We start from the raw sequence: 26,447 nt of genomic DNA, 5'->3' as shown, positions 1-26,447 counted from the left end.
TCTTAAATCCTGGTACGGTTACTCAACCCTTCTTTTTTCTGAGACAGAAACAATTATTTTTACGCAGCTTACTGTGTGAGAGCCTTTTGCATGGGACTGTGCCTTAATGGGTTGTCACTGTGTAGCCTAGAGGTAGCTGCATTTCAATGATCCTCAATCTATGGTAGGTACTGTATTTTGTAAAGTGCTTTAGGATCCTTTATAATGAAAGATGCTAGAAACAGTAACTAATACAAAGTTGGCCTAACTCTATTCTTGTTAAAATCAGTAGTAAAGCTCCCATTGTCTGCAGTAGGTTGAAGCAAAGGTAGGTTTTGAAAATCCCACCCTATGCATGCAGTATGTGATTGATATCTTGTGTTAGCAAAGAAAATCTTTTTTTCATCCTTTTACCCAAAGTAAATATGAGACAGACTAACCAACCTCCAGTGTGCATCCTTTGGTTACGCCAACAAAATCAGGGCTGCTCAGTATATTATATGGTGTTCGTGAAATTTCAATATCTTTGAGGCAGCCTGCATATTTCTTTAAGTTCACTTCAGGCCTGTAAAAAAATAAAATTAAAACCATAGCGCTCGTCATGTGAGTTAACATGCAACATGTTTTCTATGCCCACTATAGAGACTTTATCAATCAGACCCACACACTCATGCATTCATATGCACAAAGATACTCTACTGTATTTTTTTTTAAGCACAGGTACACGTCTGAATGGGCGAGCATTGTGTGCGCACACACAAAGTACATCCTGCTTTCCATCGCTCACCAGCACACAGTACAGTCTGGCTACCATCATCTATCAGAGGTGTTAAAGGATGTTCTTCTCATCCCCCAACAAGAATGGTCTTTGGCTCTACTCTTTTTTTCCTTTAAAGGAGTGCTGTCACCTTTGACATTTAAATGAGGTAAACTACAAAATAGTAGGTAGCTGTCCTCCAGGCAAAACCAAACGATGCAGGCTGGAAATCATAACAACAAGGAAAGACCTTGACTGGAAGACAAATGTTTCTTTCATATAAACACTAGATCTTGATGGAAGAGGGACTTTTGTAACTTGAAGAAGTTTAGGATGAAATATTTGCTAAAAACTGCAAGAATAATTCATTCCTAGTCTTGGATTTTTCCGACTAAAATAGCTTTCTTGTTTTGCTCTAATGGACTAAGATTCATTCCTTACATATCCCTCATTTTTCCCAAATACCATTCTATAAATGCCATAGTATTATTTCAGCCTTTCCCAGTCAGTTAACTCTCCCTGCACAAAACACTTGGTTTTTGATCTGGATCCTCACTATACAGCCACATCATGAAGGGCATCCTACTGTAATTGCAAAACTCCTGCGCTATGGTTTGCATAGTCTTTCAATGCCAGGAGAAACGACAAAACCGCTGAGCATTCCACCATAACTAGCTTGCTCGTGTGGAAGTAATTCAGAGACCTCAGTTCTAAGGGCACTAAATCAAGCCCCAGGACTCGTGGCCAAGTTGGCCCTTTATTATAGTCATTCGCCACCAATTAGCAAGAACGAACTGCTCGATGATCCCCAGTTCGAACCCCATGAACTCCATGAACCCCCGGCTATTCAAGCCATGGAGACTAAATTCAAAAGGAGGAGCAGTGACTGTAGCTAATTCACTGATACTGTAGTTAATTCACCTGGAGTGAATTAACTAATAATTCATGTTATTACAGTCTTTGGAGATGACAACAAACATCTTAATGGGACATGGGGACAACCAGACCGACCAAACAAAAGAAAAATGTTTTTAGAAAATAACAAGGAATGAAAACTGGGGAATTAAAACTGAAAACCAGGGCATTAAATTCAGAATCCCGGAAAAATCTATTTATTATGATTTTCAACGCCATTAATTACAAAATAACTTGATATAAACAGTTCATTTCAAATACATATTTTGGAACTGAAAGCCATTCTTTGCATGATAGCCATCTCAGAAAGCAAAGCACAGATTCTGACAATTTTGCATCCTTTACGTAAATTAGACTAACCCTCTGGTTTACTAAAATAATCCAAACTCTGCTTCATTCACAGTCATTCAGTTATAGTCAGTCTTTCATTTCTGATTCTTTACATCCCATCTCTTCATCCCATCCAAACAGCAATTCCACATTCCTACCCTTTTTCACTGACATCTCTAATTTCAGAAATTTGCTATTTCCAACCTCCAACTCTTAACTAGAGTTATGTGAACTTTAACTCTGTATGAAATTTTACCTCTGCTTTCATGCTGGGGCTTCAGTAAAACAAGGTCAAAGTTCATCCAGAGATTTTCTGAGATTCACAATAGTTTCTGAAAACCTGGGCTGAATTTCAGGTGAACCTAAGTAGGGTTTCTCTGAAGTAAGGGGGCTTCAAGGGAAACATGTATGGCTTTGTTCTAATCATTGGGGTTTGTTAATTTGGGGATTGCATGTTTCTGACTCAAAACCAGGTATTAACATGGAGGTCTGAGCAAAATTGAATTTACACTTGAAAAGTCCAAGCAAAATTCCAGAACACAAACCAACCCAAACTGAAACCCATGTGCACAAAAGGTGTCACAACCCCCCATTGGCCCAAACTGGCAAGTTTCACACAGATCTGCTGCTAACCTTCCTGCCATTTTTAGGAATTAAATCATTGCCTTGGAGAATAGCACTTCCGGGCCCTGAACTTGTTGAACTACTAAACTGCCCCATGCTGAGCAGAAATCTCCTGTACCTAGCTTTCTTTAACTCGGATCTTGATCCAATTAAAAAAACAACAACAAAACAATCTACAGCAGACACAAGCAGCTATGTGAAGAGGCGAGAAAGGTATTTGCTTATGTGTGTGCACAGCTTGCAACAAGAGAGTGTTAAGCACATAGGAGCAGCTTTGCCTGTTGCAGCAGGAGCAACTTGCTCAATTAACAGCCCCAGGGGAACGGCAGGTGTAAATGCTACCCACAGGCTGCTTCTGCACTGCCACCTAAACCAAGCTGCGCTTATTCAATGCATGCACGTCATGCAGATATTCAATTATTTTTACCTTGCTTTCATACTAGGATAAAAGAGAGGAAAAAACAATTTTATTTTTAATTACATTCATTGTAGAAAATGATCTAGATTCAGAACATTTCATATTGAAATTGATCTAGATCTCCCAGTGAAAACAGATGCTGGTTGGTGAGATTCTTTTAATTTAAATAAATATACACCAGGCCTTAATAGGCTAGCACAGTTAACAGTGTTATTCCCCTCCACACATTCTCCCATAAAATGTCATATTGATCAGTAAGTTGTTTTATTATTTGTTATCACAATTAGTCCTCAGTAAAATAAAATCATGAAAGAACTGGCAGGAGATGGGTCTGGGACTGATACAGCCTGGCGTTTACAAAGTCACAGGTATCTCGATGTCTGCTGCTTGCAGCAACTCAGATGATCTTTATCTTTGATAGTAATTTATTGTAACATGCATCTTGCACCAGGTCACAACTGATGAATCACAGCTGCAGGCACAATGGTTCCCACAGTTTCAAATAGCTAGGGTGTTCTTGGTTTCCTAAGTAACCAGAAAGGATATGCCTAGGAGTAATTTCTTCGTATAATTTGGCACACATCCGTGTGACTTCACAATTACATAATGCAATGTGAGACATCATGAGGGAAAAGCTTGGTTTTTTATTACAAGGTAAACTGATATCAGAGGTACCGTAAATTAAACATAATAAATTAACAATATCCCTGTTCTCCCCTTGGTTGTGAAACAGCCTCCTAAAGTATAGCTAGGCTTCCTGGTGCACAAGGTGACTTTTTGACTGTCATTATGAAATGTAAATGAAGTTGACCCAGATTAATAGGCTTGTTTTTGTTATAGTTCATCTCCTTGTTGTAGTCAGATTTTTTTGTGTTGCAGAAATAGCTGAGCATTCACTGAATCCCAACAATATTTTTCAGATTATTTAAAAGCCCCTTGTTAAATTCCAGCATCTCATATCCCATTTCTTAAATACTTAAGCACAGGGAAAAAAACATGCAATATATTTTATACATAATGAAATGTACTGTGGAGAAGTTTTGCCCAAGTAAGCAGTTGAGGATTGGACTCTCAGAAAAATAAAATAAAATGAAATTAACCACATTTCATTGCATTTAAAGTATACTGCATGATATTTTAAATCTATTCAATATAAATTATTGAGCACAAGGAATTTTATCTTACTGAAGAGTTCAAGAATGGAACCCTTGTCTTCAAATCGATTTTAAAATAAGTACAACATGCCATACATTTTATGTAACACATATTGAAAGTATAGTAGGCAACGATCCTGCAAAGACTTACGCAATCATTTCATGTTAAGTAAATGAGTAGTTTCTGACTTCAGTGAGACTACTGATGTTTGTAAAATTAAACATGTACTTAAGTCATTGCAGGACTTGGGCCCTTCTCTGAGCTACAGGTTTGGAACTGCAAATCCATTGTTATAGGAAGCAAAGAAATGTACGGAGAAAGAGAAGCCCAGTTACACCATTATGGTTCCATACACAGCATCAGGAGCCTTTACTGTAGTATAATCAAAGCTCACAGTGTATTTCAAATGGAGCAGTGAACAATTCGAGCCATCTTAAGGTGTGAGAGGGCACTTACAGAGGAAATAACACTCAAGAGGATCAATGCCAAGGACCTTTGGTCCTGCATTGGGAATGGAATTCACCATTCTCCTGGCAAGTAAACTTGAGGAGAAATAGGTACATATAATAAACTTACATTATCTGCCCTCCCGATAGGCAAAGATATTGTTTTAAGTCCAATTACCTCAGGTTTCTGAGAGTTGGCAATCCACCAAAATATATTTTCTCATCAGCTTTCAAGTTGAGACCAAAATGGCTTCCTGTAGAAGATGTTGCGATGATCTCTTCCTGATTAGTGTCTATGTCTACAATTGACACATTGGCTGGAAAAGATTAAGAAGTTGGAAATCAGACATGAACTCTATATTACCCAGTGGAAAAAAACAGAAGAAAAATAATTTTTTTGGAATGTAGGAAGTGGGGTAGTAACTTGCAAGTCAGATACTGGATTTCCAAATCATAAATTAGCTGGGTGGAAGAAAAAAAACATATTTTTCTCTGTTGCCATAACAACCTGAAAAATGCCATAGTAATCTTGTATGCTTTATTTTTAAATATGTTCTATCCCCAGTTCTAACTGGTTTGTCTTCAGTGTCAGTACTTTATTCAGTGAAGAGTTCAGGACAAGATCAAGAATGGGGAGATCATTTCACCTCTGCTTTGTTGGTTTGAATCCAATGCAGAACAGAAGTAAGGAAAAGCTTTTACCATATGATAGCTGCTCAGTGCCGTAAACGTTTCAGTTCAAGTCCTATTGGTCATATACTTACCTCACAAAACAAACCTCATCCCACACACAATTGCCAGGATTCTCAACCAAGGTGGAACACAGAATGGATATTGAGACTAAACTCCCCTCTCACCCCTGTAGTTCCTGCTTAGATTATTTAGCCTCTACTTGTACAAAAGCTAAAGCTATGGCACTATTTGAAAACATACTTAATTTCTGCAATCTGGGTTCCAATGTCCATGACACTGTGCAAGACGTTACTTATAATAGCTGCTGTGTTTATTTACATAATTATTAAACTACCAGTATTTAACTCATTACTTTTTAAAGCACGATGGGATACCCAGAGTATGAAAAGAATTGTAAAGCCTAAAACCAATTTCTACTCTAACAGAAACTGGATAGGTTTGTTTTATGAACTTTAAACAATATCAGGGAACTGCATGAAGAAATCATTTTTCACTCAAATGCATTTTAGAATGTAATTTAGCCAGCTGTTAGGCAGAATTATGCCTGAAAATTAAGCTACCGGTTTCAAAAGAAAATCATAAAAGACCTGGTTGACACTGCAATCAGTCATTTCTAACCTAAGCCACCTGCAACCTAAGCAAAAGAAGTTGCTAAATCACTTTCTTATAGAATTTTCTAATCCAGCAATATTGTACATCATCTTCCCCGTGATTAGATGGTTAGCTGTGCTGGATAGGGTAATTAGAGCACGTCTGATGTTATCACTGTAGGAACTCACCTTGTTTTTGGATTCTTGAGAGGGTGAACGATTTCCATTTCCCATCGTTATGGTTTTGGTTGCCAACAGCAGAAGTTGTACCTGAACCTAGATCGTAGCTGACTTTTATATGCCCATCACTGAGCTCTACGCTCATGAAATCTTTCTGTTAATGAGACAGATTAGACACATTGTTTAGACACACTGGAAGACTGGTTCCTGTTCTCTGTGATAAGCAATATTTAACATGAAACAATTGTTTATTTTCTGAGTGACAATGTACAGGGTTTTTATTTAAGTTGTTAAACTCCTCAGATATTTATTGTCCCTAACTTCAAGTACACTGAAATGTACTGTCAAAGAGTTGTTTTCTTTACTTCCTACCTTCTTATGCAGGTCACCGGCTAAACTGGTGGGCTGTCCTGCAATTTCCCTCTAGTCAGTGATATACCCCAAATGGAATTGGGTAGTTCAGTTTGCTATAATTCCTATCAACCACTGGTGCTGATATTTAAATACCCTGAAGTTGTCGCATTGGTGGCTGACTGGAGCTGTGGTACAATAAACTACAATATCCAGGGCAAACAAAGGCTGGTAGGATGCAGGGGTGGGGGGGGGTGGGGGGGGGAATTTCTAGCTCACGAGGGAGCCAGAGACCAGGCTAATGGAGAAGGTCGGACTTGAGAAATGGGGAACTACTAATGCAGGGGCATTTAACCATCAGAGAAGTTTTAATTTTAGTACTTGTTTCTCTCATGGTGCTCCTACCAAACCTAGTGTGAGCCCACATTTTAAGAGAAATGATTTCATGGACTACCTGTGTTTCCATTGTATGGCTCGCTCACACACCCTCCTACTCACAACTGCAAAACATCCCTAGAGCAACTACCATAGTTGCTTACATGAAAAAGTAATCTTATGAAAATAATGTATTTTTGGCTCTTTTAATGCAGTTCAGTGACTGGAAATAGGCCAGCACAATGTGATCAGCCAATGGCACATGCCCACTAGTGTTTTGCAATGGTTCAAGAAACACAGTTCTGAAAGCTCCTGTACTGAAGATCACAATCCATATTAGAAGGATAAAGTGGGCTGGATTCTGTTCTCAGTTAGGATGTTGTAAATTTGGAGCACCTGTACTAGAATTCACCAGACCTACTTCAGATTTACATCAGTGTAAATGAGATCAGGATCTGGCCAGCTGTCTTTAGGAATAACCTCTTCCTGCTGTCCACAGACCCTTGACAATGCAGACAAATGAAAAAGTTAACAACCTTAATAAACAATGTCTGAAATGATCCATTTCAGCTGTAGTGTGAGAACATTAACTAATTTTTTTTAAAGAAATGCCAACATCACATTCTGTTGGCTGTTCCATACATAGTTTCCCTATTCTGCTGCTCACATTGGGCACAAAGCATTCTGTACTCAGTCCTTTCTTATGACTATCCATTTCCTATATTTTAAGCGACAAAAAATTTACCATAACTGGGGGAGGAGGGGGCGAGAATCAAAGAATTCTGCTAATTTGAGCATTTCAAAAGTTGAAGTAAAATCTTGGCCCCACTAAAGTAATTGACTTCCATGAAAATTGACCCTTGACATTTTCCCCACATGAACACACCGCTGCTCCCCCTCACCCCTCACATCCGAACACAAGAAGCTGGTGGATTTTATGGCTTGTGAGTTGTGGAGTCTGAAATGATTTGTATATGAAAATATTCAAGCATGATAGGCAGACTCCACAACTCTCAAGCCATAAAACCCACTAGCTTCAGTACTGAAGTGATAATCAGCACATTTGATTTTTAATTTCCATTTCTCCTTTTGAGTAACAGGTATTCAGTAATTTTAACGATAGCATGAAACATGAGGAGTTTTTATTTTTTACCAAGTCATGTGTTGCAAGGTACATCAGCAGAGCACTAGAAGAGAAGGTCTTGAACTTGAACATGACCATAGAAACATTGGGGTTCCAGCGGACTGGGCGGCTCACCAAAGCATAACCATCTCCATCAAACTGAATAGTTCCTTCACTGTCTGGCACCTGTGGGCTATAAAAGAATGGAATTTCTACCAGTTTTTCTGGCTGCTTTGGGGTAAAAGGGAACCATGGGAATTTGAGGGAAGCCAAATTTTATACAAACATGTTTTCTGACACCTGAACCCTTAAACTCAGTCCATGTGATGTGGAAGGTAGTCTAGGAGAAAGACATGGGACATGTCTGCCTTGTGTATTTCATGGTCCGTATAATTTCATCTTACATCTTTTATTGGAAAAGATTCATGACAGTATTATGTAATCATATTATTATTAAGTGATTTTAATAGGTGTCAGATTGACAGCCCTGGAGACTGAAGTCCTCTATTTTTCACAGATGACATACAGCACAAGAACAGCAGTGTCAGTCTCCCCACACTGTTCTGCCACAGTGCCTTAACTCTGTTAATGTCAGAGACCACAGGTCTTGAGCCCTGGGCCATGGACTTTTCAGAGCTAGTAAGCTCCAACCTGCCACCCAGTGACTTGCTAAATGTTGTCAGACTAGGAGCTGAACTCTGACCAAGGACCCCAGTCCTGGAATCTGATTGCTGGGCCTCCTGGTTAGTTCACAGCTTCTATATAAACCACGCAGTGGCACAGACAGCTGTCTGTGAAACTGGGTTCCCTCTGCTTGAGACTGCTTTCCCTGAGACACCTGCTTCTACTGCCTGCTGCTGATCTCCTGGTAACCTGACCCTGTCTACCACCTGACATCTGATTCTTGGTTTGGCCTGACTCGGACTCTGATCTCCTGTTATTGGACTCGGCCTGACCCCCAACACCTGCTCCGAACACTAGGTTAGACTGCCCACACCATGGTCATGACAGTTAAGAAGAGACCATGTATCAGGGAGAAGATAGTTCAGTTTACCTTGCCATTCAAATAATGGCTTCTCATCTGAGACTTCCAACAAGAGACACAATTAATGGCAACTTTCTATGGTGGTGATTTTTGTGATGTGGATTCTTGCCCACTCTTGTCAGACAGACAACCAGTGGCTTTTGGTCACTACTGAGTTCATCTAGATTTGAACCAGTGATCTAGAGACAAAGAACTGGCATGCATAGGTCCTCATGCAATGTTTCATTATGCATACTGTTCCCTCATTTTTACATGCAAAAAAGTACCTTGGATTTAGATTTCTAACTCCTACATAGCCATGTTTAATGGCAAGTTGATCCCAAGTATATTTTCCAGTAATTTTATGTGATTAATTCAAAGTTCTTATTGTAAATTTGCACTTTCCTATACATTCCTAAGCCCCAACATTCTTTTTCATTCCTTATCTTGATTTCCAATCTAGATGTCCAGGATTATCACCAATGTGTTTGAGAAATGAGATTATACTCCATTTTGGCTTGATCCAAAAACCAGTGAGGTCAACGGGAGATTTTCCACAACTTCAATAAGTTTTGGAGCAATATTTTACTATGCTCAGCTCATGGCACTCTCTCCCCATTAGTCTATTGAAGGTATTGCTAATCTCCTTCATGAAATGGGGGACACACACTCCCCCTTGGCATTATTATAATGTAATTATTAATATTCCTTTTAATTCATTGATTAATGTGCAGTAGACCACATTGTACTTGCTTACTTACATGGCTGTGGCTGGTGTAGATATTCCTATTTTACTCCACAACAAAATGGAGCATGTTCACAGATAGGTTCATAAAGGGTGAGGAACATAAAAAGAAGCCAGTCCATTACCAACCTGATAGCACATCCTTTGCAGTCACCCTTTGTGTCCCTGAAATTCCACAGTCCTATGGGCTTGCTGTCCAAGTATGTTTCACCCATGCAGCCAGTGAAGGTAGTGACTCTTACAGCATCTGATTTCTGCAAACAGGAAAGTATGGAACTTGTTAGAATGCACCTTGAAGTGATCTGCTATCTTCTAAAGCATAACTGTGTAATGGATACAGGAAAAACGGAAAGAGACTGGGGATTTTTAATGAAATATCATTCTTATTCCACAAATTCTTTTTTTAAATAAGTGGCAGGTCATAGATGAGCTACTATGGGAGGACAGTAGGACTGGAGAGGCAAGATATGTAAGATTAGGGAAAAGATCTGGGCACAGTAATTCTTGGTTCTCTTCCTGATCCCACTGCCCCACCTGCCTCCCCAGGTATACATGATAGTTACTATCCTTCCACCTATGGAAGACTCTCTTCAGAGTTTATCGGTGTTTTTCCCTTACAGATCATGGTAGGGACTGTGTGTAATCTCCTCCACAATATGGCAAATGTGCTGTTTCCACTTTATATTCATTCCTTGAAAGCCTGGTAAGTGAAAGACTGGAAACAAACCAAGTTAGCATAATGAGCATCACTAACCCACTTTGTTAAACCTGGAAAAAAATCATTTAATTTTGGAATTTAAAAAAATTACTCATGACAAAGCAAAATTAAACCCTGAAATATCAAAAGCCTACTAGGCTAGGGTAACACAAACTGCTCGGGGTCTTGCTGATTTTATCTAACTGAAATTAACATGAGACTATGTTCAGCTAATATATGAAAGAGCACAGAAATCTCCTCTCAGTTCATCCTTCTAAAATATCTAATTTCATTTGAAGTTTTGGTTCAGTATAAGCTGATTTAAAATCTATGCATTTAGGAATTTGCGACATGCAAGACCTGCTGCTTTCTATGAAGCAGTTATTAATATTAAGAATATTAATCTGTAAGATCATGGAGAACAGCATATTGAAAACTTTCAAGGAAGAGTCTGATTTGAAAGTCTTAATGTGGTGGTGATATTTCCTGGGGTAATCATAAATGTTTTAATTAGCAACAAGTATAAATTTACTGTCACTTATGAGAACTTCATGATGTCTAAGCAAGATAAATGATAGATGGTTTTTAAAACTGAAAAGGAACATTTTATAAACATTGCAGGGCAGGAAAGTGATATGAAAGAAGCTGAGACATACACACAAAAAGGGATTTCGTACTATATCCTAGGGCAAATCTGTGACGCTGTCTGATCACCCGGACTGAGACCCAGTGAAATGAAATATTAGATTTGTGAGCAAGAAAGAACCTTTTAAAGTATCATTGACCTTGATGAATGTCCAGATAGTTTCAGCTTTTTATACAAGCTGCTCTATGACAAGCTAAAGTTTTTGCAAGACTTCATCTTGTCTAATTAACAACTAAACTTACCTACAGAGGAGGATGCGAAGTTGTTATTGCCATGTTGGTCCCAGAATATTAGAGAGATGAGGTGGGTGAGGTAATATCTTTTAGTGGACCAACTTCTAATGGTGAGAGAGACAAGCTGTTGAGCTTAAACAGAGCAATTTTTCAGGCCTCACCAACAGAAATTATCCAATAAAAGATATTACCTCACCCACCTTGTCTCTCTTATAGAGGAAAATCAAGATTACAGTATTCTCCTTTATTCACAGACTTTGATAGACTATAGTTGAAATGTTGAACACCGAAAATGTTGAATTTTCTGACTCTTAAATATAACCTCAAAACCCAACAGTCATGCCAGACTACTGTTCTCAACCCTGGTTGCCAGGGTGAAGGATTGATGTCAAGATAGCCCTGCTAGCAAGAGAAGAAACTAGATCTATTCAAAAACTTTTGCCAAAATCTCATCCTGGGTAGGACTCTGTCTCAGTCAGACAGTCTTTTAAGTCACTTACAGTCAGTTAAGTGACAGTAGCATATTCTCAAGATACTATCAGTACATTGTGATCAATAGTTTCCATTAAAAAGTCGTGATTGATAAATTGAGATCAGTCTCTTAGATGAATAGCTTTTAAATAATCTTTTCTATAAAGAAAGACATCTGAGGTTTTACAGCATTGCTGCAGAAGATAATACCAAGTACAAACATTATTTAATTAAATGAACTCCTCTTGCATTGGCAGCCTTTGGACAGTGCTAGTCATTTCTGCTTCTAAAAGCTGTATAAGATGGCACAGCTGCAGTGAAGACTCTGACAGCTTTTCCACAACAGCCTTCCGATTCTCCAGACTTTATAACCTAGACATCAACTTTTGTTTCAAGCTGGAATGTAAGTCAAAGGCTCAGTCTGGGAGTATTTTTCCCCCTCCAGATTTATGCTCAAAAATATATGTGCAGACATTTTAAAATGGCAGAGCTGTACAAATAAAAACAAACTAGTGTGAGTGCTTGACTCACTTGTGCTTTCATAGCTCAAAAAAAAATCGGAAATGAACTAAAACCATATACTGAACTTTAGTTTTTAGTTTTGTGCCACAGCTTTGAGCACTGTTGGCTGACAGGCCAAATATGCTGGCCGAGGGGCTTTTGAAGTCTGTTGATGGCTTTTCAGTTCTGGCAGAATGTAAACAGTGGATTTATTTTAAATTAAAACTTCTAGGTCCAATTCAGGAAAACACCACTAATTTAAGCATGCTGAAATCCCATCTAAGTTCCTAGGACTTCAGTTCATGCATAGGGAAAGACTTAAGCATGAACATGATTAAATGCTTATCTGAACCAGGGTCCTAACCCTTGTGACCTGACCCAGATGTGCTGCTGTCTAATTGCATCTGTAGCCAGACTGACACCATGGGTCAAATTCACTACTGGTACAGACAGAAGCAGTTCTACTGACTTTAATGAGGTTGTGTCTAATTGGGGGTTTGATGATTATGGCTATGTATCTGAAAATTGAGTACTGTCTCCATTCATCTCAATGGAGTGTATACTCTGAAGCCTAATATGAGCATTGACATCACAACATTATTAAATACGTTACTGCTGAGCATTAATTCAGAAATATCCAGCTAATATGTTTATCCATCATGGCTGAACACCATAGATATTAGATACTAGGGAAAAAGCCGTATTAGGTGTGTGATGTACCACCTGTAGCCTCTGGACACTCACTCTCTCTCCCTGAAGGAGCAGAGTATAAGCAAGAGAAAATATAGGGAAGAGAGGTAGTGAGTTGCTATGCTAAATAGCCAGATAGATTTGGCAGGGGTTCAGCAGCTGGTAATTGTGGAAGGTTCAATACTCTCTGCAAGTTTGAAGCCCCCTCTGGACTTTTAGTAGCTGGCAGAATATTATTGTTGGGTGTTTGCTGCAGGCATTCTTGTTTGTGGCTCACAGGGAAAGCTTAAATCTTTCTTTTCAGTGGCTGGAAAAGCAAGGAGATGGAAAGCAAGCTAGAGCCACCATTTGCAGCAGCTAGGGAAGTATGGGGAGAGAGGGTAGCAAAGGCAGTTGTCTGTCACTATACGTTTTTTCAGATATCTTCAGTGGAATTGCCTTTCCTATTTTCTGATATGCAAATAAATGATAAAGAACTGACTGTGACAGTTATTTTTCCACTTAATGATTCAAGAAGAAGCTTCAAGATTTATTTGATCAACAGTTCAGAAAACTTTCAAAGAAGAATAAAGTTTGCAGGTTGTTTGCAGACCCATTTTCAGGTAAAGCAGAAGGAGTTTAAATCAAAGTTCAGCCAATAAGGATTGATTTACAATTCTCTAATCCAAATCTCTTAAAATAATTTTTCTGAATTTCTACAAATGCTTGTCAAATGTCTGATATTCAGAGTTATGTTAGACAGCTGCTATTTATGCAAGCCTACGGCACTCTATACATAAAAAATAATAGCAATTAACTGAGTATTTTAGAATTAGGACTTCAGAAAACAGAATTTCCACCCAACAAGCAATTCTGATATTTCAACATTTGCTTTCATCCCAAAAAATTGAAATAGTCAAAATTTTAGTGAAACAAAGTTCTGAAAATTTTTAGTTTGGAAATGTCTAAATAAAAAAAAACTCAACATTTTTGACTGAAATGAAATATTTTGTTTTTAGACATTGACATTTTTGCCATTTCAAAATGTAAAAATATATTTGAAACTAAACATTATTTCAAGTTTTCCTGGAAATTGGAAAATTTCATTGAATGACTTTCCTGCAAAACATTATTTCACTAGAAAATATTATACTTCTTAATTTAATTAATACTTATTTTAATACTTCCTTTGTTGGGAAATTTTTACTGTAGACAAATTTCAACCATCTCTACTCAGAATAAATCTCACTTGCATTTATATCTAAGTTAAGTGGATTCCTGGTAACTTACCAATGCAACCCAGGTGCTGCAAATATTGTGCACCACCTTCTGTTGTAGGCAAAAAATTAACTTCTTATGGCTCTCATGATATTAATATCTCTCTTCCTGATCCCTATCCTGAATCCCTTGGAGCTGGAGGCACTAAGGATACAGAAGAGCACCCACAGGAAAAGACTAGGAGGAGGAGCCAACATAAAGGAGAATGGAAGGTGTCTCAGACACATTGAGAAAATGTCAGCAGCTGAAAGAAGAGGGGTTCTAGAAAGGATTATGAGGAACATGCCACTGTCCAAATGAGAAAAAGATAAAGCAAAAAGCAGATTAGCATACAGAAAGGAAGAGGAGAGACTCAGTGGAAAGGACATGGATTCATAGAATTACTACACCCTGTTATGGGGCTAGTATTGTTTAGGAGCTTAGCTTGTGTGTGTGCTTGTACAGCACCTAGCACAACAGGGCCTAACTTGGTTGCAGTGTTTAGGTGCTGTGTTTAGGTGATGGGGTGTACCAACCCCACACAGGGTTGAGAGCCTGTAGGTGCAATCATCCTCGCCCCACTACACCTGCAGTAGGTATCAAGCCAGGAGGGAGCAGTTAAAAGGGCTGAATGTGGCTCAGTTAAGGACTGACCTGGAAGGCGAGCAGATCTCTGGCTCTCACTCAGTAAAGAAGCCTGGCTGGAGTCTGAGAGCTGAGCTGGGCTGCTAGCAGATAGAAGATAGGTCTGCAACAGGGAGCCCAAGGGAGTTGAAAAAGAAAGCAGCAGAACATGAGTCCATGCTGGATTCTGTACACTGGTGGAGGGGTGGGAAGGGTGTAGAAAGACTCCTACAGATTCAGGGATTGCCCCATGAGGGGAGTGGAGAAAACTCTTCTGCAGCAGAACCAGCTGGGTAACAGAAAGTGCTAGAAGGCTCTGCAGAGAGAAGGCTTACCAAGAACAGAGCTGATACATGAGAGCCCAGGAAAAGGCTAAGGAAAAGGAACAAGACAGGGCAATGTAGGAAGTGGTCTAGGGAGGTCTGTGCAGTCAAGTATGGACTGCCTATTTAAGGGTCCCTTGACCAGAACCCAGTAGAAAGGGATGGCCTAGATTCCGCTACCAGCCCACGGAGAAAGGTGCGGCTGAAATTCCCTGAGAATGGGTAAGGACTATTGAAACCCCCTGACACCAGGGGTAAGGACTAGTGAGTCTGGAGTCTGACTGCAGGTCCAATGTGAAGTTGACCAACTATTATTTGTGCGACTAATGGTCTACCCTGGAAGGGGTGGGATTCTATGTGACCCGGATGGAGGGCCGAGTCGCAAGAAGCAGCAGACCATCACTGGGACAAAATAGCTTTTGACAGGGGGCACAAAAGGAGAAAAGTCTGCTATGCCATGGTCAGTCACTAGGGAACCTGTGCTGGCCAGCAAGTCACATGCTTTCACTACAATAAATATATATTCATTAATTATAATAGCAGGCACTGCCTATGTAAATAACTGAACCAAAGGATTAATGCACCAACAGTGAGGAAGTACATTACCTTAATTTTATCAGTTAGACCACCAACAAACAGCACGGCATTTGCATCTACATCCAGAATTGTATAACCAGGTGGAGAGACTGCGCTGAAGGTACTTGGCATGATGGTTGCTTTGGGACCATCCAGAGCTTGTACTGAAATTGTGCCATTTCTTCCAGTCCTTGGAATTGGACCAAAGCAAATAAATAAGTAAATAAATCTGCTGTTAAACCACAACAAATAAAGCCTCATATTTTCCAGACATCTTTTACAAGTGACAGGCACTACTGGTCCATTTGTAACTTGGTATTATTCAGTTTTTAATACAAATCAATAGAGATTTCTTAGCTCTCATATACCTGTGCAAGCGCCAAATCTGATCACATAACAGATGTTTCTTCTCACCTCAATATCCTCACTGAATATAATTCACTATATGTATGCATTACATGGTGAATTCACCCACTAAAATAGTAATTATCAAAAGTGAAAATTCTCTATAACCAAAATAGTACAGTGTAATTGTATCTTGACAACAAATGAAGAAGGCTATGATTCAAATTCATTTCTGAACTTCATATGGGGTATTTGATTAATTTTATTCCTCTGAAGTGGATGATCATATAACAAAGCCCTTTAATTTACTTCATTGTAATGCAGGAGACCTGCATCCTCCACAAAGGAGCTCTCTGGTTGATTATTGTACTCAGGCACAAGCCCTATTATGTTTAAAATGGCTGCCTTGTTGTGTTTAAAATTGCCTTTTTATATTTTAAAATATGATTTGCTGCTTTGTGGACAGTTTCTTCAGTGTTTCCTGTTTCTGTATTCAGAGTAGGAAATAAATGCAGTACGTCAGATATTGATGTGGTAACTGTTGTCCAATACTTACAGCTTAATGGAAACCACTTTATGAACCTTTGCACGATAAGGTATGACCTCCCCCATAGCCTTATGAAAAGGTTATTTCAAAGGAAAGGTTAGTTTCCTATTAATTTACAACAATGTCTCAATATTGTACCTAAAGTATGACCTTTTGGATTTTACCTTTGACCTTGAATTGTGACATGTGAACTCCTCCTACATTATTAAGAGTTTTTGTTCATGCTAAAATCATTGGAAAGGTAAATCCCCTAGTTTTACAATTAGATCTTGATCAAAGTCATGATAATGTGGGCATTCTTAATATGGGCATATGATCATGCAATCCTAATACAGACTGAAATATGAATTCATGGAACATATTTAACTTATGTTACCTTTGATTAATTGGGAAACATACTGCTTTTACTACGACTTGTCTTTTTCTTATATAACAGTCCACACATAATTTCACCCACTGCTGCTTACTTCCTATATCTGTCAAGAATTACTACCTAGCTAATTGAATAATGTTTAGCTATTCATCTTCTGTATCTTTGTGGGCTACCCTATTGTACTCTAAAAAATAATTCCCTGTTTGCAACAAAGCTAAATTGCCTTTTCTTAGAAACCAGAACTGATATTTGCATTTCTGATACAAGAGAGTTTCTGGACAGACAGAGGTAATAAGATTACATTTCACCTAACGCCTTGCCAGGTAGCATTTCTAGTTTGAACAATAGCCACTGGCCCCACCCCATATCATGTCTCAGCTAGCAAATCAAAACTTTACTTTGGTTTTTACAAAGTATCATGAAATTGTCTGGATTTAAACATATAAATTCCATCTTTTCTCATTAAAAGAAAAGAAAAGATGTCTGTGAGTGATGAAGTAAGCAGTAAACCTAGAGTTACCACTTAGAAAGAGCTGTCATTAGCGCTATCTAATGTTTTACTTCAGGCCCACATCCAAAATAAAGCAATGAAGCCTGTACATAACTTTAGGTACGTGAGTAATCCCATTAATGTCAGTGGGACTACTTTTGTGTTTAAAATTACACATGGGTTTAGGCACTTTACTGAATCTGTTTGTGTTGGAGAGGGATGAGGAGGGAGAGCAAGACTCCTGTAAATATATAAATCTGATTTCCATTGAAACTCTGAATTGTATTACCTCAAAAATACATAGACCTTTGGCTTATATACCTAAAAGAGTAGAAATAGTCAGTACAGGAACTGGTGAAAGAATAGTGTGAGTATAGGAGAGACTTTTATTAAGCCATTCATATTTGGAGGCTATTGAAAGATAATGTTTGGTGCTTTCAAACTGTAGTGTACTACAATCAATATTCAGTAAAACCAGAGTAAAAGACCAAATTCAATAAATCTGAAGTAAATGAGCAGAATATGGTATACATTTTTAAGAGCACATGTCCTAAATAGCATAGGGAATCTTTGATCTTCAACTAGAGTAAAGTGCTAACAACAGATCCTCCTCCTTAAATAACTCAGTCTTTCATTTGAGAAGGGCTAGTGAGCTTTAAAGGAAGAACAGTTGACTGACTTGTCAGAATAAGAGACATTAATAGGATTTGAATGATAATTTGTAAGTGACAGCTGGGTTCCTATGAGATACTTCGCAGACTGGAGAACATGTACCAGCACGTTGGTAACTGACAATCTGAAAAATGCACACTACACTATTCATAAACACTTACTAAAGAGATATATGGAGCAAGTGGGCTTCACCTTGCATTAGCCATCAACATCTGAATAACTTTTGTAGCACCACATATAAATACTTGCTCTTTGACCCACTTGAGAGGGGAGTTACAAGGAGCAAAGTGGGCTGACAGTAAAGTGTATGTGCCTAAAATAAACATCTCTTTCTACAGCTGTTCTTCCCCAAAGGAAGAATATTCCAAACAGAAAGTTAAGGTTCCCCTTAATGGAAAAGACATTGTTTCAACCTTCTCAGCAAGATTTCTAAGGAATAATAATGAGGTGGTATGTAAACGGTATTTGAGTAAAACAAAAATTAGACTATGCCTGATTCAAAACCCACTGAAGTCAAGGGGAATCTTTTCATTGACTCTGTTGGGCTTTGGATCAAGTCTTTATTGCATTTGACTGTATCACAGAATTGACTGCTTTGTGTATTGATAACTTGTTTAACATGATTCTCATACAGTAAAACTTTATGTAAATTTTGCCTTCTTTTCAGTGTTTTCATTGATCAGGATTTTTATCCCAGTTAGTTTTTACCTTTACAAGTAAATAACATTTTCATAATATACATAACAGTCCCTGCACTGGGGAATACCAATGGAATAACATAAGTACTTTAATTACTTGCAACAATATTAAGTTTTCAGGGTGATATATATATATATATATATATATATATATTCACACACACATACACACTGTATATGTGTATATACATACTGTATGTGTATTTATATATAGACATACTTTAAACATATACATAAACATAGAAAAGTACTGCTAGACTGTAATTAAGAAAATATTCTGCAAAACGTATGCAGTCATTACTGTACCCATCTGACAGACCGGGAAACTGTGACTCAGAGGTTAAGCAAATTGTCCAAGCTAGAATCTGCCGCAGTCTCCTGCTCTAACCACTAGACATGCTGTCTCAAAATGAGAGAAGGAATACCTCCTTCCACATCTGGATTTTATTCCCCACTCTGCTGAGTCAACTTGAACAACTCAGTTGTCTTTGCATGTCAGTTTCTGCTCTTTCTAAAATGTGTTGGGATCCCTGGATAAGAGGTGCTATATAAATCTAAAATTGCAACATTATCATTTGTGTGTGTATGTAAGTATATACACGCCTACAGAGCTGCTTTCATGGAGAGAAGGGGTTATGGCTGATAGGAGTGGGATATAAATATCTTCCCCATCCCATCCCCCAGTGCATGTGCAGGTCTGCCCCCTCTAATGAGCCAGTGTCTTCCAGTGCTCTTTTGTTCAGCTAAGTGACACCCACCTACCCCCACTTCCTGACCCTTCCTAGAGACCCAAGGCAGTGTGTGTGTGTGCATTATCTTCTTCCTCTGCTCCCCAGACAAAGTCCCAAAGCTTCAGAGGTTGCGGGGAGCCCACTAGAGGACCAAGTATCCCCACCACTGGATATTGTGTTAGTGGTGTCAGGTAAATTCAAAAGTATGCAGCTGAATCTGGCCAAAATTTAAAGACAAAAGGTGAGAAAGTGAAATTGGTGGAACTGGTTTGAGACCTTTATCAAGGGAGACAAGAATGCTATTAGTGATACAATAATGATGCAAATTAAAAGTCTTCAGCATGTGCTCCCTCAATTCTACTTTAAGAATACAAAATCAGTCCTTCATCTTCATCGTGATCCTAAAAATCCAACTAGTGTCTCCATAATCTAATCCTTCTAAACACTGCTCCACTCCTCAGATTTGTGCTACTGTAATTGCTTCCCTTTCTGATTTAGCAGTTTGTTCCAGTTGCTTTACATCTAATGCCCTATATATCATGAACAACAGCTTAATAGGCAATGTGCATTTGTAGGATGTCTATATCATGTCCTGACTCCATTTTCTGCTGAAATAGTTTTCCTGCAAATGAAGGTCCTGTACTACTGTGACATGCAGCTATTTCAGTATGTGTAATATGAACGCAGACCGCACTAACCTGATGAAGATCTTGCATAAGTATCCCAATTTATGTTTTCCCAGATATAAGATTTAATTGAGCCAGCAGTTGGACACTCTGCCATACTTTTATTATGTCTCTGCTTTGAATGGCTTATTCTGTGATTTCATTAAATTGTTTAAATTGAACATCATTTCCCTCTTCTGAAAGCTATGGACAGAATAGAAATTAAAACTCCTATTTTTCCTTCCTGTCTCATTTGATGACTATTTTAATCTTTTGTGCGTCTAACACTATGTAAAATTAACATATTATGATGGGACAAGATTTATTCAAATTAGGATTCATGTTCTCTCTCTGATTTCATTTGATCTGATATTACATAAATTATAGGGGTTTGTTCCTCACTAGCAAATAAAGGACACATCATATACATAGTACACACATGTAGCATAGTTTGCTATTAAAATATTACAGCTCCCCGTGCAAATAGTTAGTGCTGACATGATATTCTTTATGCACAAAATACAGTGTTCCCTATGCTAAATGCAGTAATGTTATCCACTTGCCAAAGCAAAAATTGTAAAGATTTTAATAGTGCCTACACTATGATAAATAGTATGCACAGAGATTCAAACACATCTAGTTTTTTTTAAACCAACCTATTTTTTTTTGCCTTAATTGCCGTACCAGATGGTATGCACTTCAGGGAAATACCAGTATAGTGCCTCTAAATATATGGATCAAGAAGCCAATGTAACTTTCAGCTATTAATTTATCTAAACTTCTAAAATTAAAAAACATTCATCACTTGCTTTTTTTTTTTTTTCAAAATATGTAAAAAAATCTGTGTTGTTTAAACGGACCAAAATATTTTTAATGTTGATTTTTCCTATAAACCACATCTTTTCAAATGTTTTCAGCATGAAGAGGCATTGTGCCTATTAGATTGGCATGCTGAGTAAGAATCAGTGTACTGGGATGTGACAGGCCATCCATTCCCAATACTGCATCAAACCAAGAGGTTTTGAAAAGACACAATTCATTGAAAGCCAGAGAGAAAAACATAGTTTTCAGTTTGAGTGCAGAAATAGCCTTTAACTTTTAAACATTTTAAAAATGATGTTGTGCTAATAAGTAACTTTTTAAACCTTATCATCAATATTTATTTGTATTATAGTAGTGCCCACAGTACAGTGTACACACACATAAGATGACACAGACCATGTCATGAAGTGCTTACACTCTGATGAGCAAACGGACAAAAGGTAGGGAAGAGGAACAGCACATACAACTGCATTTTTTAGATAATCTATCCCAAAAATTCTTGTCTACCAAGCCACTGTTATTTGGCTAAATGCTTGTAGGTCTCATGGTAGAAGTGTGTCATAAGAAGCAGCTTGGAGGAGAGAGTTTGTCCCTTACTGATGTGTTGAGGAAAGGTGTTCCCAGCACAAAGAGGAATTTGAGAGAAGTGGAAATGGGGGTAAGACTGGCATCACTGACAGCATAGAGGCCTAGGGGTTCCACCTACAATACAAGAGTGGCTAAGGAAGGAGGGGCAAAGATGTTAAAGGAGATGACAAGAGCCTATAATATGAGGAGTAAAAAAGGGGAGCTTTTAGTAGTTGGATTTTGTGTGGACTGAAGGAGGAAGGGCAAAGAAGTACAGGGGTAAAAGCAGATTATGGACGTTAAACATGTGTAATATATTTCAGTAGCAGTCAGAGAGACACACTATGTAACACATTTATAACCTCTTTGGCTACAAACTCTCTGATAACGGACTATTGGACACAGGTTCAAAAATCCATTAAACTGGATTATATTTATCATCGTCAAAGGTACCTCTTTTTTAAAACTACTGTTACAAATGCTGTATTTAAGAATGTGACTCTGAAGAGAGTGGACCTGACAGATGGCTTGCTCAGTTTCATCATTTTTTGGGGGTAAGAACTAAAGATTGCAAATTAATTGAGTACTTGCCTAGAGGCTTCAATACGGTACCAAAATGCATCATCAATGGTCAGATCTGGATACTCAACCCGTCCAACGCCAGATCCCACATCCCACAAGAAGTTCACCTTGCCTTTACGCATCTCTATGGCCAAGAAGTCAGTCTAAGACACAAAAAATAATCTATGGGTTAAGGAATCAAATACTTGGATTAGAACAATCCTTATAAATTCCTACCCTTTTAAGCTTCTGAAGATCATTAGTAACCTAATGGGCCTCGAGACCCATGCTCACATAACAAAATTTGTACAATAACTCCCAAGAGAGATCTAAGTTCAGACCTCCACCTCTTAGCCCCAGGTTCCCATCTTGCCAAGTGATGTGTGTCCACACAATGCTGGGTCACTGACTGTCTCTCTAAGTTGTTAACTGAAATACTATACAAACATTCATTTGGCTGGCAATCCTACAATGGAAAATATGAGCATTCTATACGTTAATACACACTGCCATCCTAAATCTTCATTTATAGTAGGAAAATAACACATAGCTCAGGATGGTAGGAAAAGAACACTTTTCCCATTCATTGAATTATTATTGATGGTTCTAGAAGCCTGTCTGCTGGAGGGCTCATGGAAAACTGAATCTTTCATCATTACACATTCCTGAAGTTATAGTCTTGACCTGAAGTCATATTAAGCAGGATGTTTGACAGATTTAGATGATTAGCTACTTCGTTCCCAAGGAAAAATACATGAGAAACAAACCAAAAGTCACCCCCGTTGTACTGCAGCTCTTACAGCTTTCATGCAGTTCATATAGGAGTCTCAGATTTGATTCCTAGCTAAAAACAAAATATTTCCCACCTATGTTATTTCTAAAAACCTACATTAATATACAAGGCAATATTTTCCCCTTCTTCTATGAGAAACAGTAACTAACTAGGGAACCAGTAAAACTCGCAGACTCTACGCTGTTTCTCTGAAGCCTCTGAGAAGAAACATTCTCCTCTTTTTTTTGTATGTCAGTTATCCAATTTGATTGAGAAACTCTGACAACGGAAAACTGAAACCACACTTACAAATTTGGCACTTCCAAGATAAAAAAGAAGGTTGTCAGCTACTGCAGTCTTCACATTGACAATGACAGTGTTGTAGCTTCCTTTCTTTATTTCCGGTCTGTATGTGCGAATGCAGTCACCTCCAGAAGCCACAGAGACTTTGATCTTCAAAGAAAACACAGCAGAGAGAACCCGAGTTACAGCTCATTATTCTAGAGAAAACTTTAGGGGCTTCAGAATAACTGCAAATGGATTTTGCTTTTGTTTCGTTTCTGTGTCACACGTATTACTGAGGAGTAGGCATTGGTGCTTGCCACTCAGTATCTGGAACACTGAAATGAGATTTCCTTGTTGAGTAGGACAGATTGTGATTAAGGGCAGTGGTAGCTTTACCTGGCATTCAGACATGACATCAGGAGGAAATTTATTTCATATTAAGAATTACTAGAGTAGATAATGGGGAAGCTGTGGTAGTTCAGGTGGTGGAGATATTCAAAAGTTGGCAGATAAAAGCATCATAGAAACACCACCTTGACCTGTATGGCTGCTCTATTTAATAAATAAATAATAAATAGTAATAATAAATAATAATAATAATAATACCTTGCTCTTATATAGCACTTTTCATCAGTTGATCTCAAAGCACTTTCTACCAATAATTGATTTTATAACTGCATGGTTCTTTAGTAGCCCCCAACTGAGACATTCTTCGCCACTATATATTCCAGGTTTCCTTGTTTTATATTAAGATTAGATTCCTTTTCCTGTCAGATGTTGCTAGTTCCATTTTAATGGATCCTTGTTAAGTCTTAAATACCATAATTGATTAGTGATGATTATAAGTTCCTTTGACATTGACTGTAATATTAATAACCATGATCAACTCATTAGGTATTAAGGTGAATGGCATACACACTGAAGAAGAAATTCGAAAGTAATTACGTGGATCATTTAATGGCTTCTGGATTCTTGGTATCAAAAGCAAGCAAACAACGCTTTCTCCAAGTCAACTTTCTTTTCTGGATACAGAAATGAATTAAAGCCCTGATGCTGAAAATCACTGCAGCACCTGCATAAATTTAAGCATCTGAGTTGTCCCACTGATGTCATTGTTACTACTTATGTCCTTAAAGTTATATAGGTTACTCGCTGGATTAGGGCCTACTTAGAATTCAGGTTTGGTGAGTTGAGGAAACCCAGTACCTCACTGAGGGCAGCAGAGAGGACTGGGTAGGGTCTTTGTGCGTGTCATGTGTGAGATATGTTTTGGGGAGCACTAAAAGTTTTGTTGCATTCATGCATCATTTAGTTTTAATCAACTGATATTTGTATTCCATATTTGTCTTATATGATTATAATAGGGTCCTACTGCAAACTCCAGACAAGGATTTAAAATACTAATTTATAAAATTTAACTATTCTGAAATATATCATGCTACATTCACAAAGGTTTAGGAGCCTGCATGCTTGCAACCATTTATATGTTTTATGAGAGCTTTTTATGAACCTGAAAAAAAACACTGAAAGGATAAAAGATCAAGAACAGTAAAAGAACATGGTTTACTGGTTAGCAAAGACAATCCAGAGATCCAGACTCATTTCTGGCCCTTCAGACATAGTGCTACGTGAATTTGGGCAAGTCATTTAATTTCCCTCCATGCTGGCTTTCCCATCCATAGAACAAGGATAACAATAGTGTACAGAAATTCTGAGAGGCCAAGTACTTTGAAGTCTTTGCATGAAATGTGTTATGTAGGGGAAAAGTATGACGATGATGATGATGAACCTGCCCTTCTGTCTTACCTATATTTCTATGAGAATTTGAAATGCACTTTATCAGATGGAGCAGACATGTCATGGCTCCATTATTGTGCATACATTCCTTTCAGCCACTTGTGCTCCAGAATGTTGGTTTTGTTTGAATTATACAGGAGCTTAACTGAATGTTCATCTCTTAGGATTTTCTTTACAGTTTTCCTGATTGTTGCAGGTCAAAAGCCAAATAAGTTTATTATTACTAGTTGATCCCTGAGTTTAAAAATTACATTGGAGATACAGACTTGGGACTCAGTAACCAGGTAAGGAAATATGCTCTTATCTCAAGCACAAGGGTCTATTAAATTATTACCTGGAGAAGTAAATATCAAGAAAATGGGAAAGCAAGTGCACTCTACATTTTCAGTTAGCTTGAGATGGTCCAACCAGGGGACAAAAAGCCGCCAAACTCATATGTTTCATAAGTAATGGAACTCCTACAAAATTAGGTTTTTAATATCTATGCTGAGGCAGAAAACATCTTTTTGGTATTGTTTCAGTATTAATTTGTGCACAACTATTGAATGAGGGACATTTTCTCCTCTGTGACCCCTCCTTGTACCCTTATCCATGTTACCCCCAAATTGTCCTGTCATACTAACATTCCTATAAGTATTCCCCATTCAACAGGGCTGTGTTGTAAATGGGGAGCAAACCATAGGGAAAAAGCAGACATCAGATACCCTGGGTTCTGTCTATCTAGATATTTATACTGCACTCTTTACCATAGGAATTTTGGACTGGGATGGCTTCTTTTGCTGGATGAAAGGATACAAACTACCCACATAGAGTTACTGAGAAAGACGTGCTTACAGAATTGGCCTGTTTCCGGGCTTGGTTTATCAGTTCTTTTATCTGAGAGATGTTTTTCCCCAAATTATCCTGAAGTTCTTTGACTGGTTTGAGTTTATCCAGTAGCCGATCTGCTTCCTTTTCTAGGGTTTTAACAGTGGCATCTGCGTCAGCAACTTCATATGAAAAAAAAAAGCAGAAATTTAGAAGGGAGAGTCTGATAAAGTGGACACAAACACCAATAGCAAAATCCAACAGAATTCTGACTGAAAATTCAGCTTCCTGAGACAAGCAAGGGGATAAGAACTTTAGGAATGTTTTTAGACTGATTTTAAAATTGCAGTATGAGGAAATGACAGCGATATGGCTCAATAGTTATGTCTGAGAATGGTACTGGTAGAAAAAACTGTGGTACAATACAGCTCCACATTTAGAGTTTACCTTTCTTCTTTATGCCTGCTTTAATGAAACATGTTGGATTAAAAGAGCAATTAATTAGTTATTTGCATAATAATTAGATAATTAATTTTTAACTTAGTTATATGGTCACAACTAGAAAATTTTTTATCCTGATCACAAGTTTCAGATTACCCCATGTGCGACAATA

General features: G+C 38.1%; 1 protein-coding gene across 3 annotated transcripts in view; it reads right to left on the bottom strand.

Annotated features, from left to right (window-relative positions):
* LAMA2 (laminin subunit alpha 2) overlaps positions 1 to 26,447 on the bottom strand; it is a 476,685-nt gene that overhangs the window by 29,536 nt on the left and 420,702 nt on the right. For all 3 annotated transcript variants that reach the window (XM_075126729.1, XM_075126730.1, XM_048844580.2), the window contains 9 exons: positions 25,862 to 26,016; positions 23,255 to 23,398; positions 22,204 to 22,337; positions 15,733 to 15,892; positions 9,835 to 9,959; positions 7,967 to 8,129; positions 6,097 to 6,241; positions 4,803 to 4,941; positions 424 to 544 (listed from right to left, as the gene is read on the bottom strand). In XM_075126729.1, coding sequence (XP_074982830.1) covers positions 424 to 544; positions 4,803 to 4,941; positions 6,097 to 6,241; positions 7,967 to 8,129; positions 9,835 to 9,959; positions 15,733 to 15,892; positions 22,204 to 22,337; positions 23,255 to 23,398; positions 25,862 to 26,016 — 1,286 coding nt within the window. The remainder of the gene's footprint in view (positions 1 to 423; positions 545 to 4,802; positions 4,942 to 6,096; positions 6,242 to 7,966; positions 8,130 to 9,834; positions 9,960 to 15,732; positions 15,893 to 22,203; positions 22,338 to 23,254; positions 23,399 to 25,861; positions 26,017 to 26,447) is intronic.

Source organism: Caretta caretta, chromosome 3, assembly GCF_965140235.1.
Source record: "Caretta caretta isolate rCarCar2 chromosome 3, rCarCar1.hap1, whole genome shotgun sequence".
NCBI lineage: Eukaryota > Metazoa > Chordata > Testudines > Cheloniidae > Caretta > Caretta caretta.
Note: the sequence above shows the minus strand (reverse complement) of the source record. Positions and strands in the feature narration are given on the sequence as shown.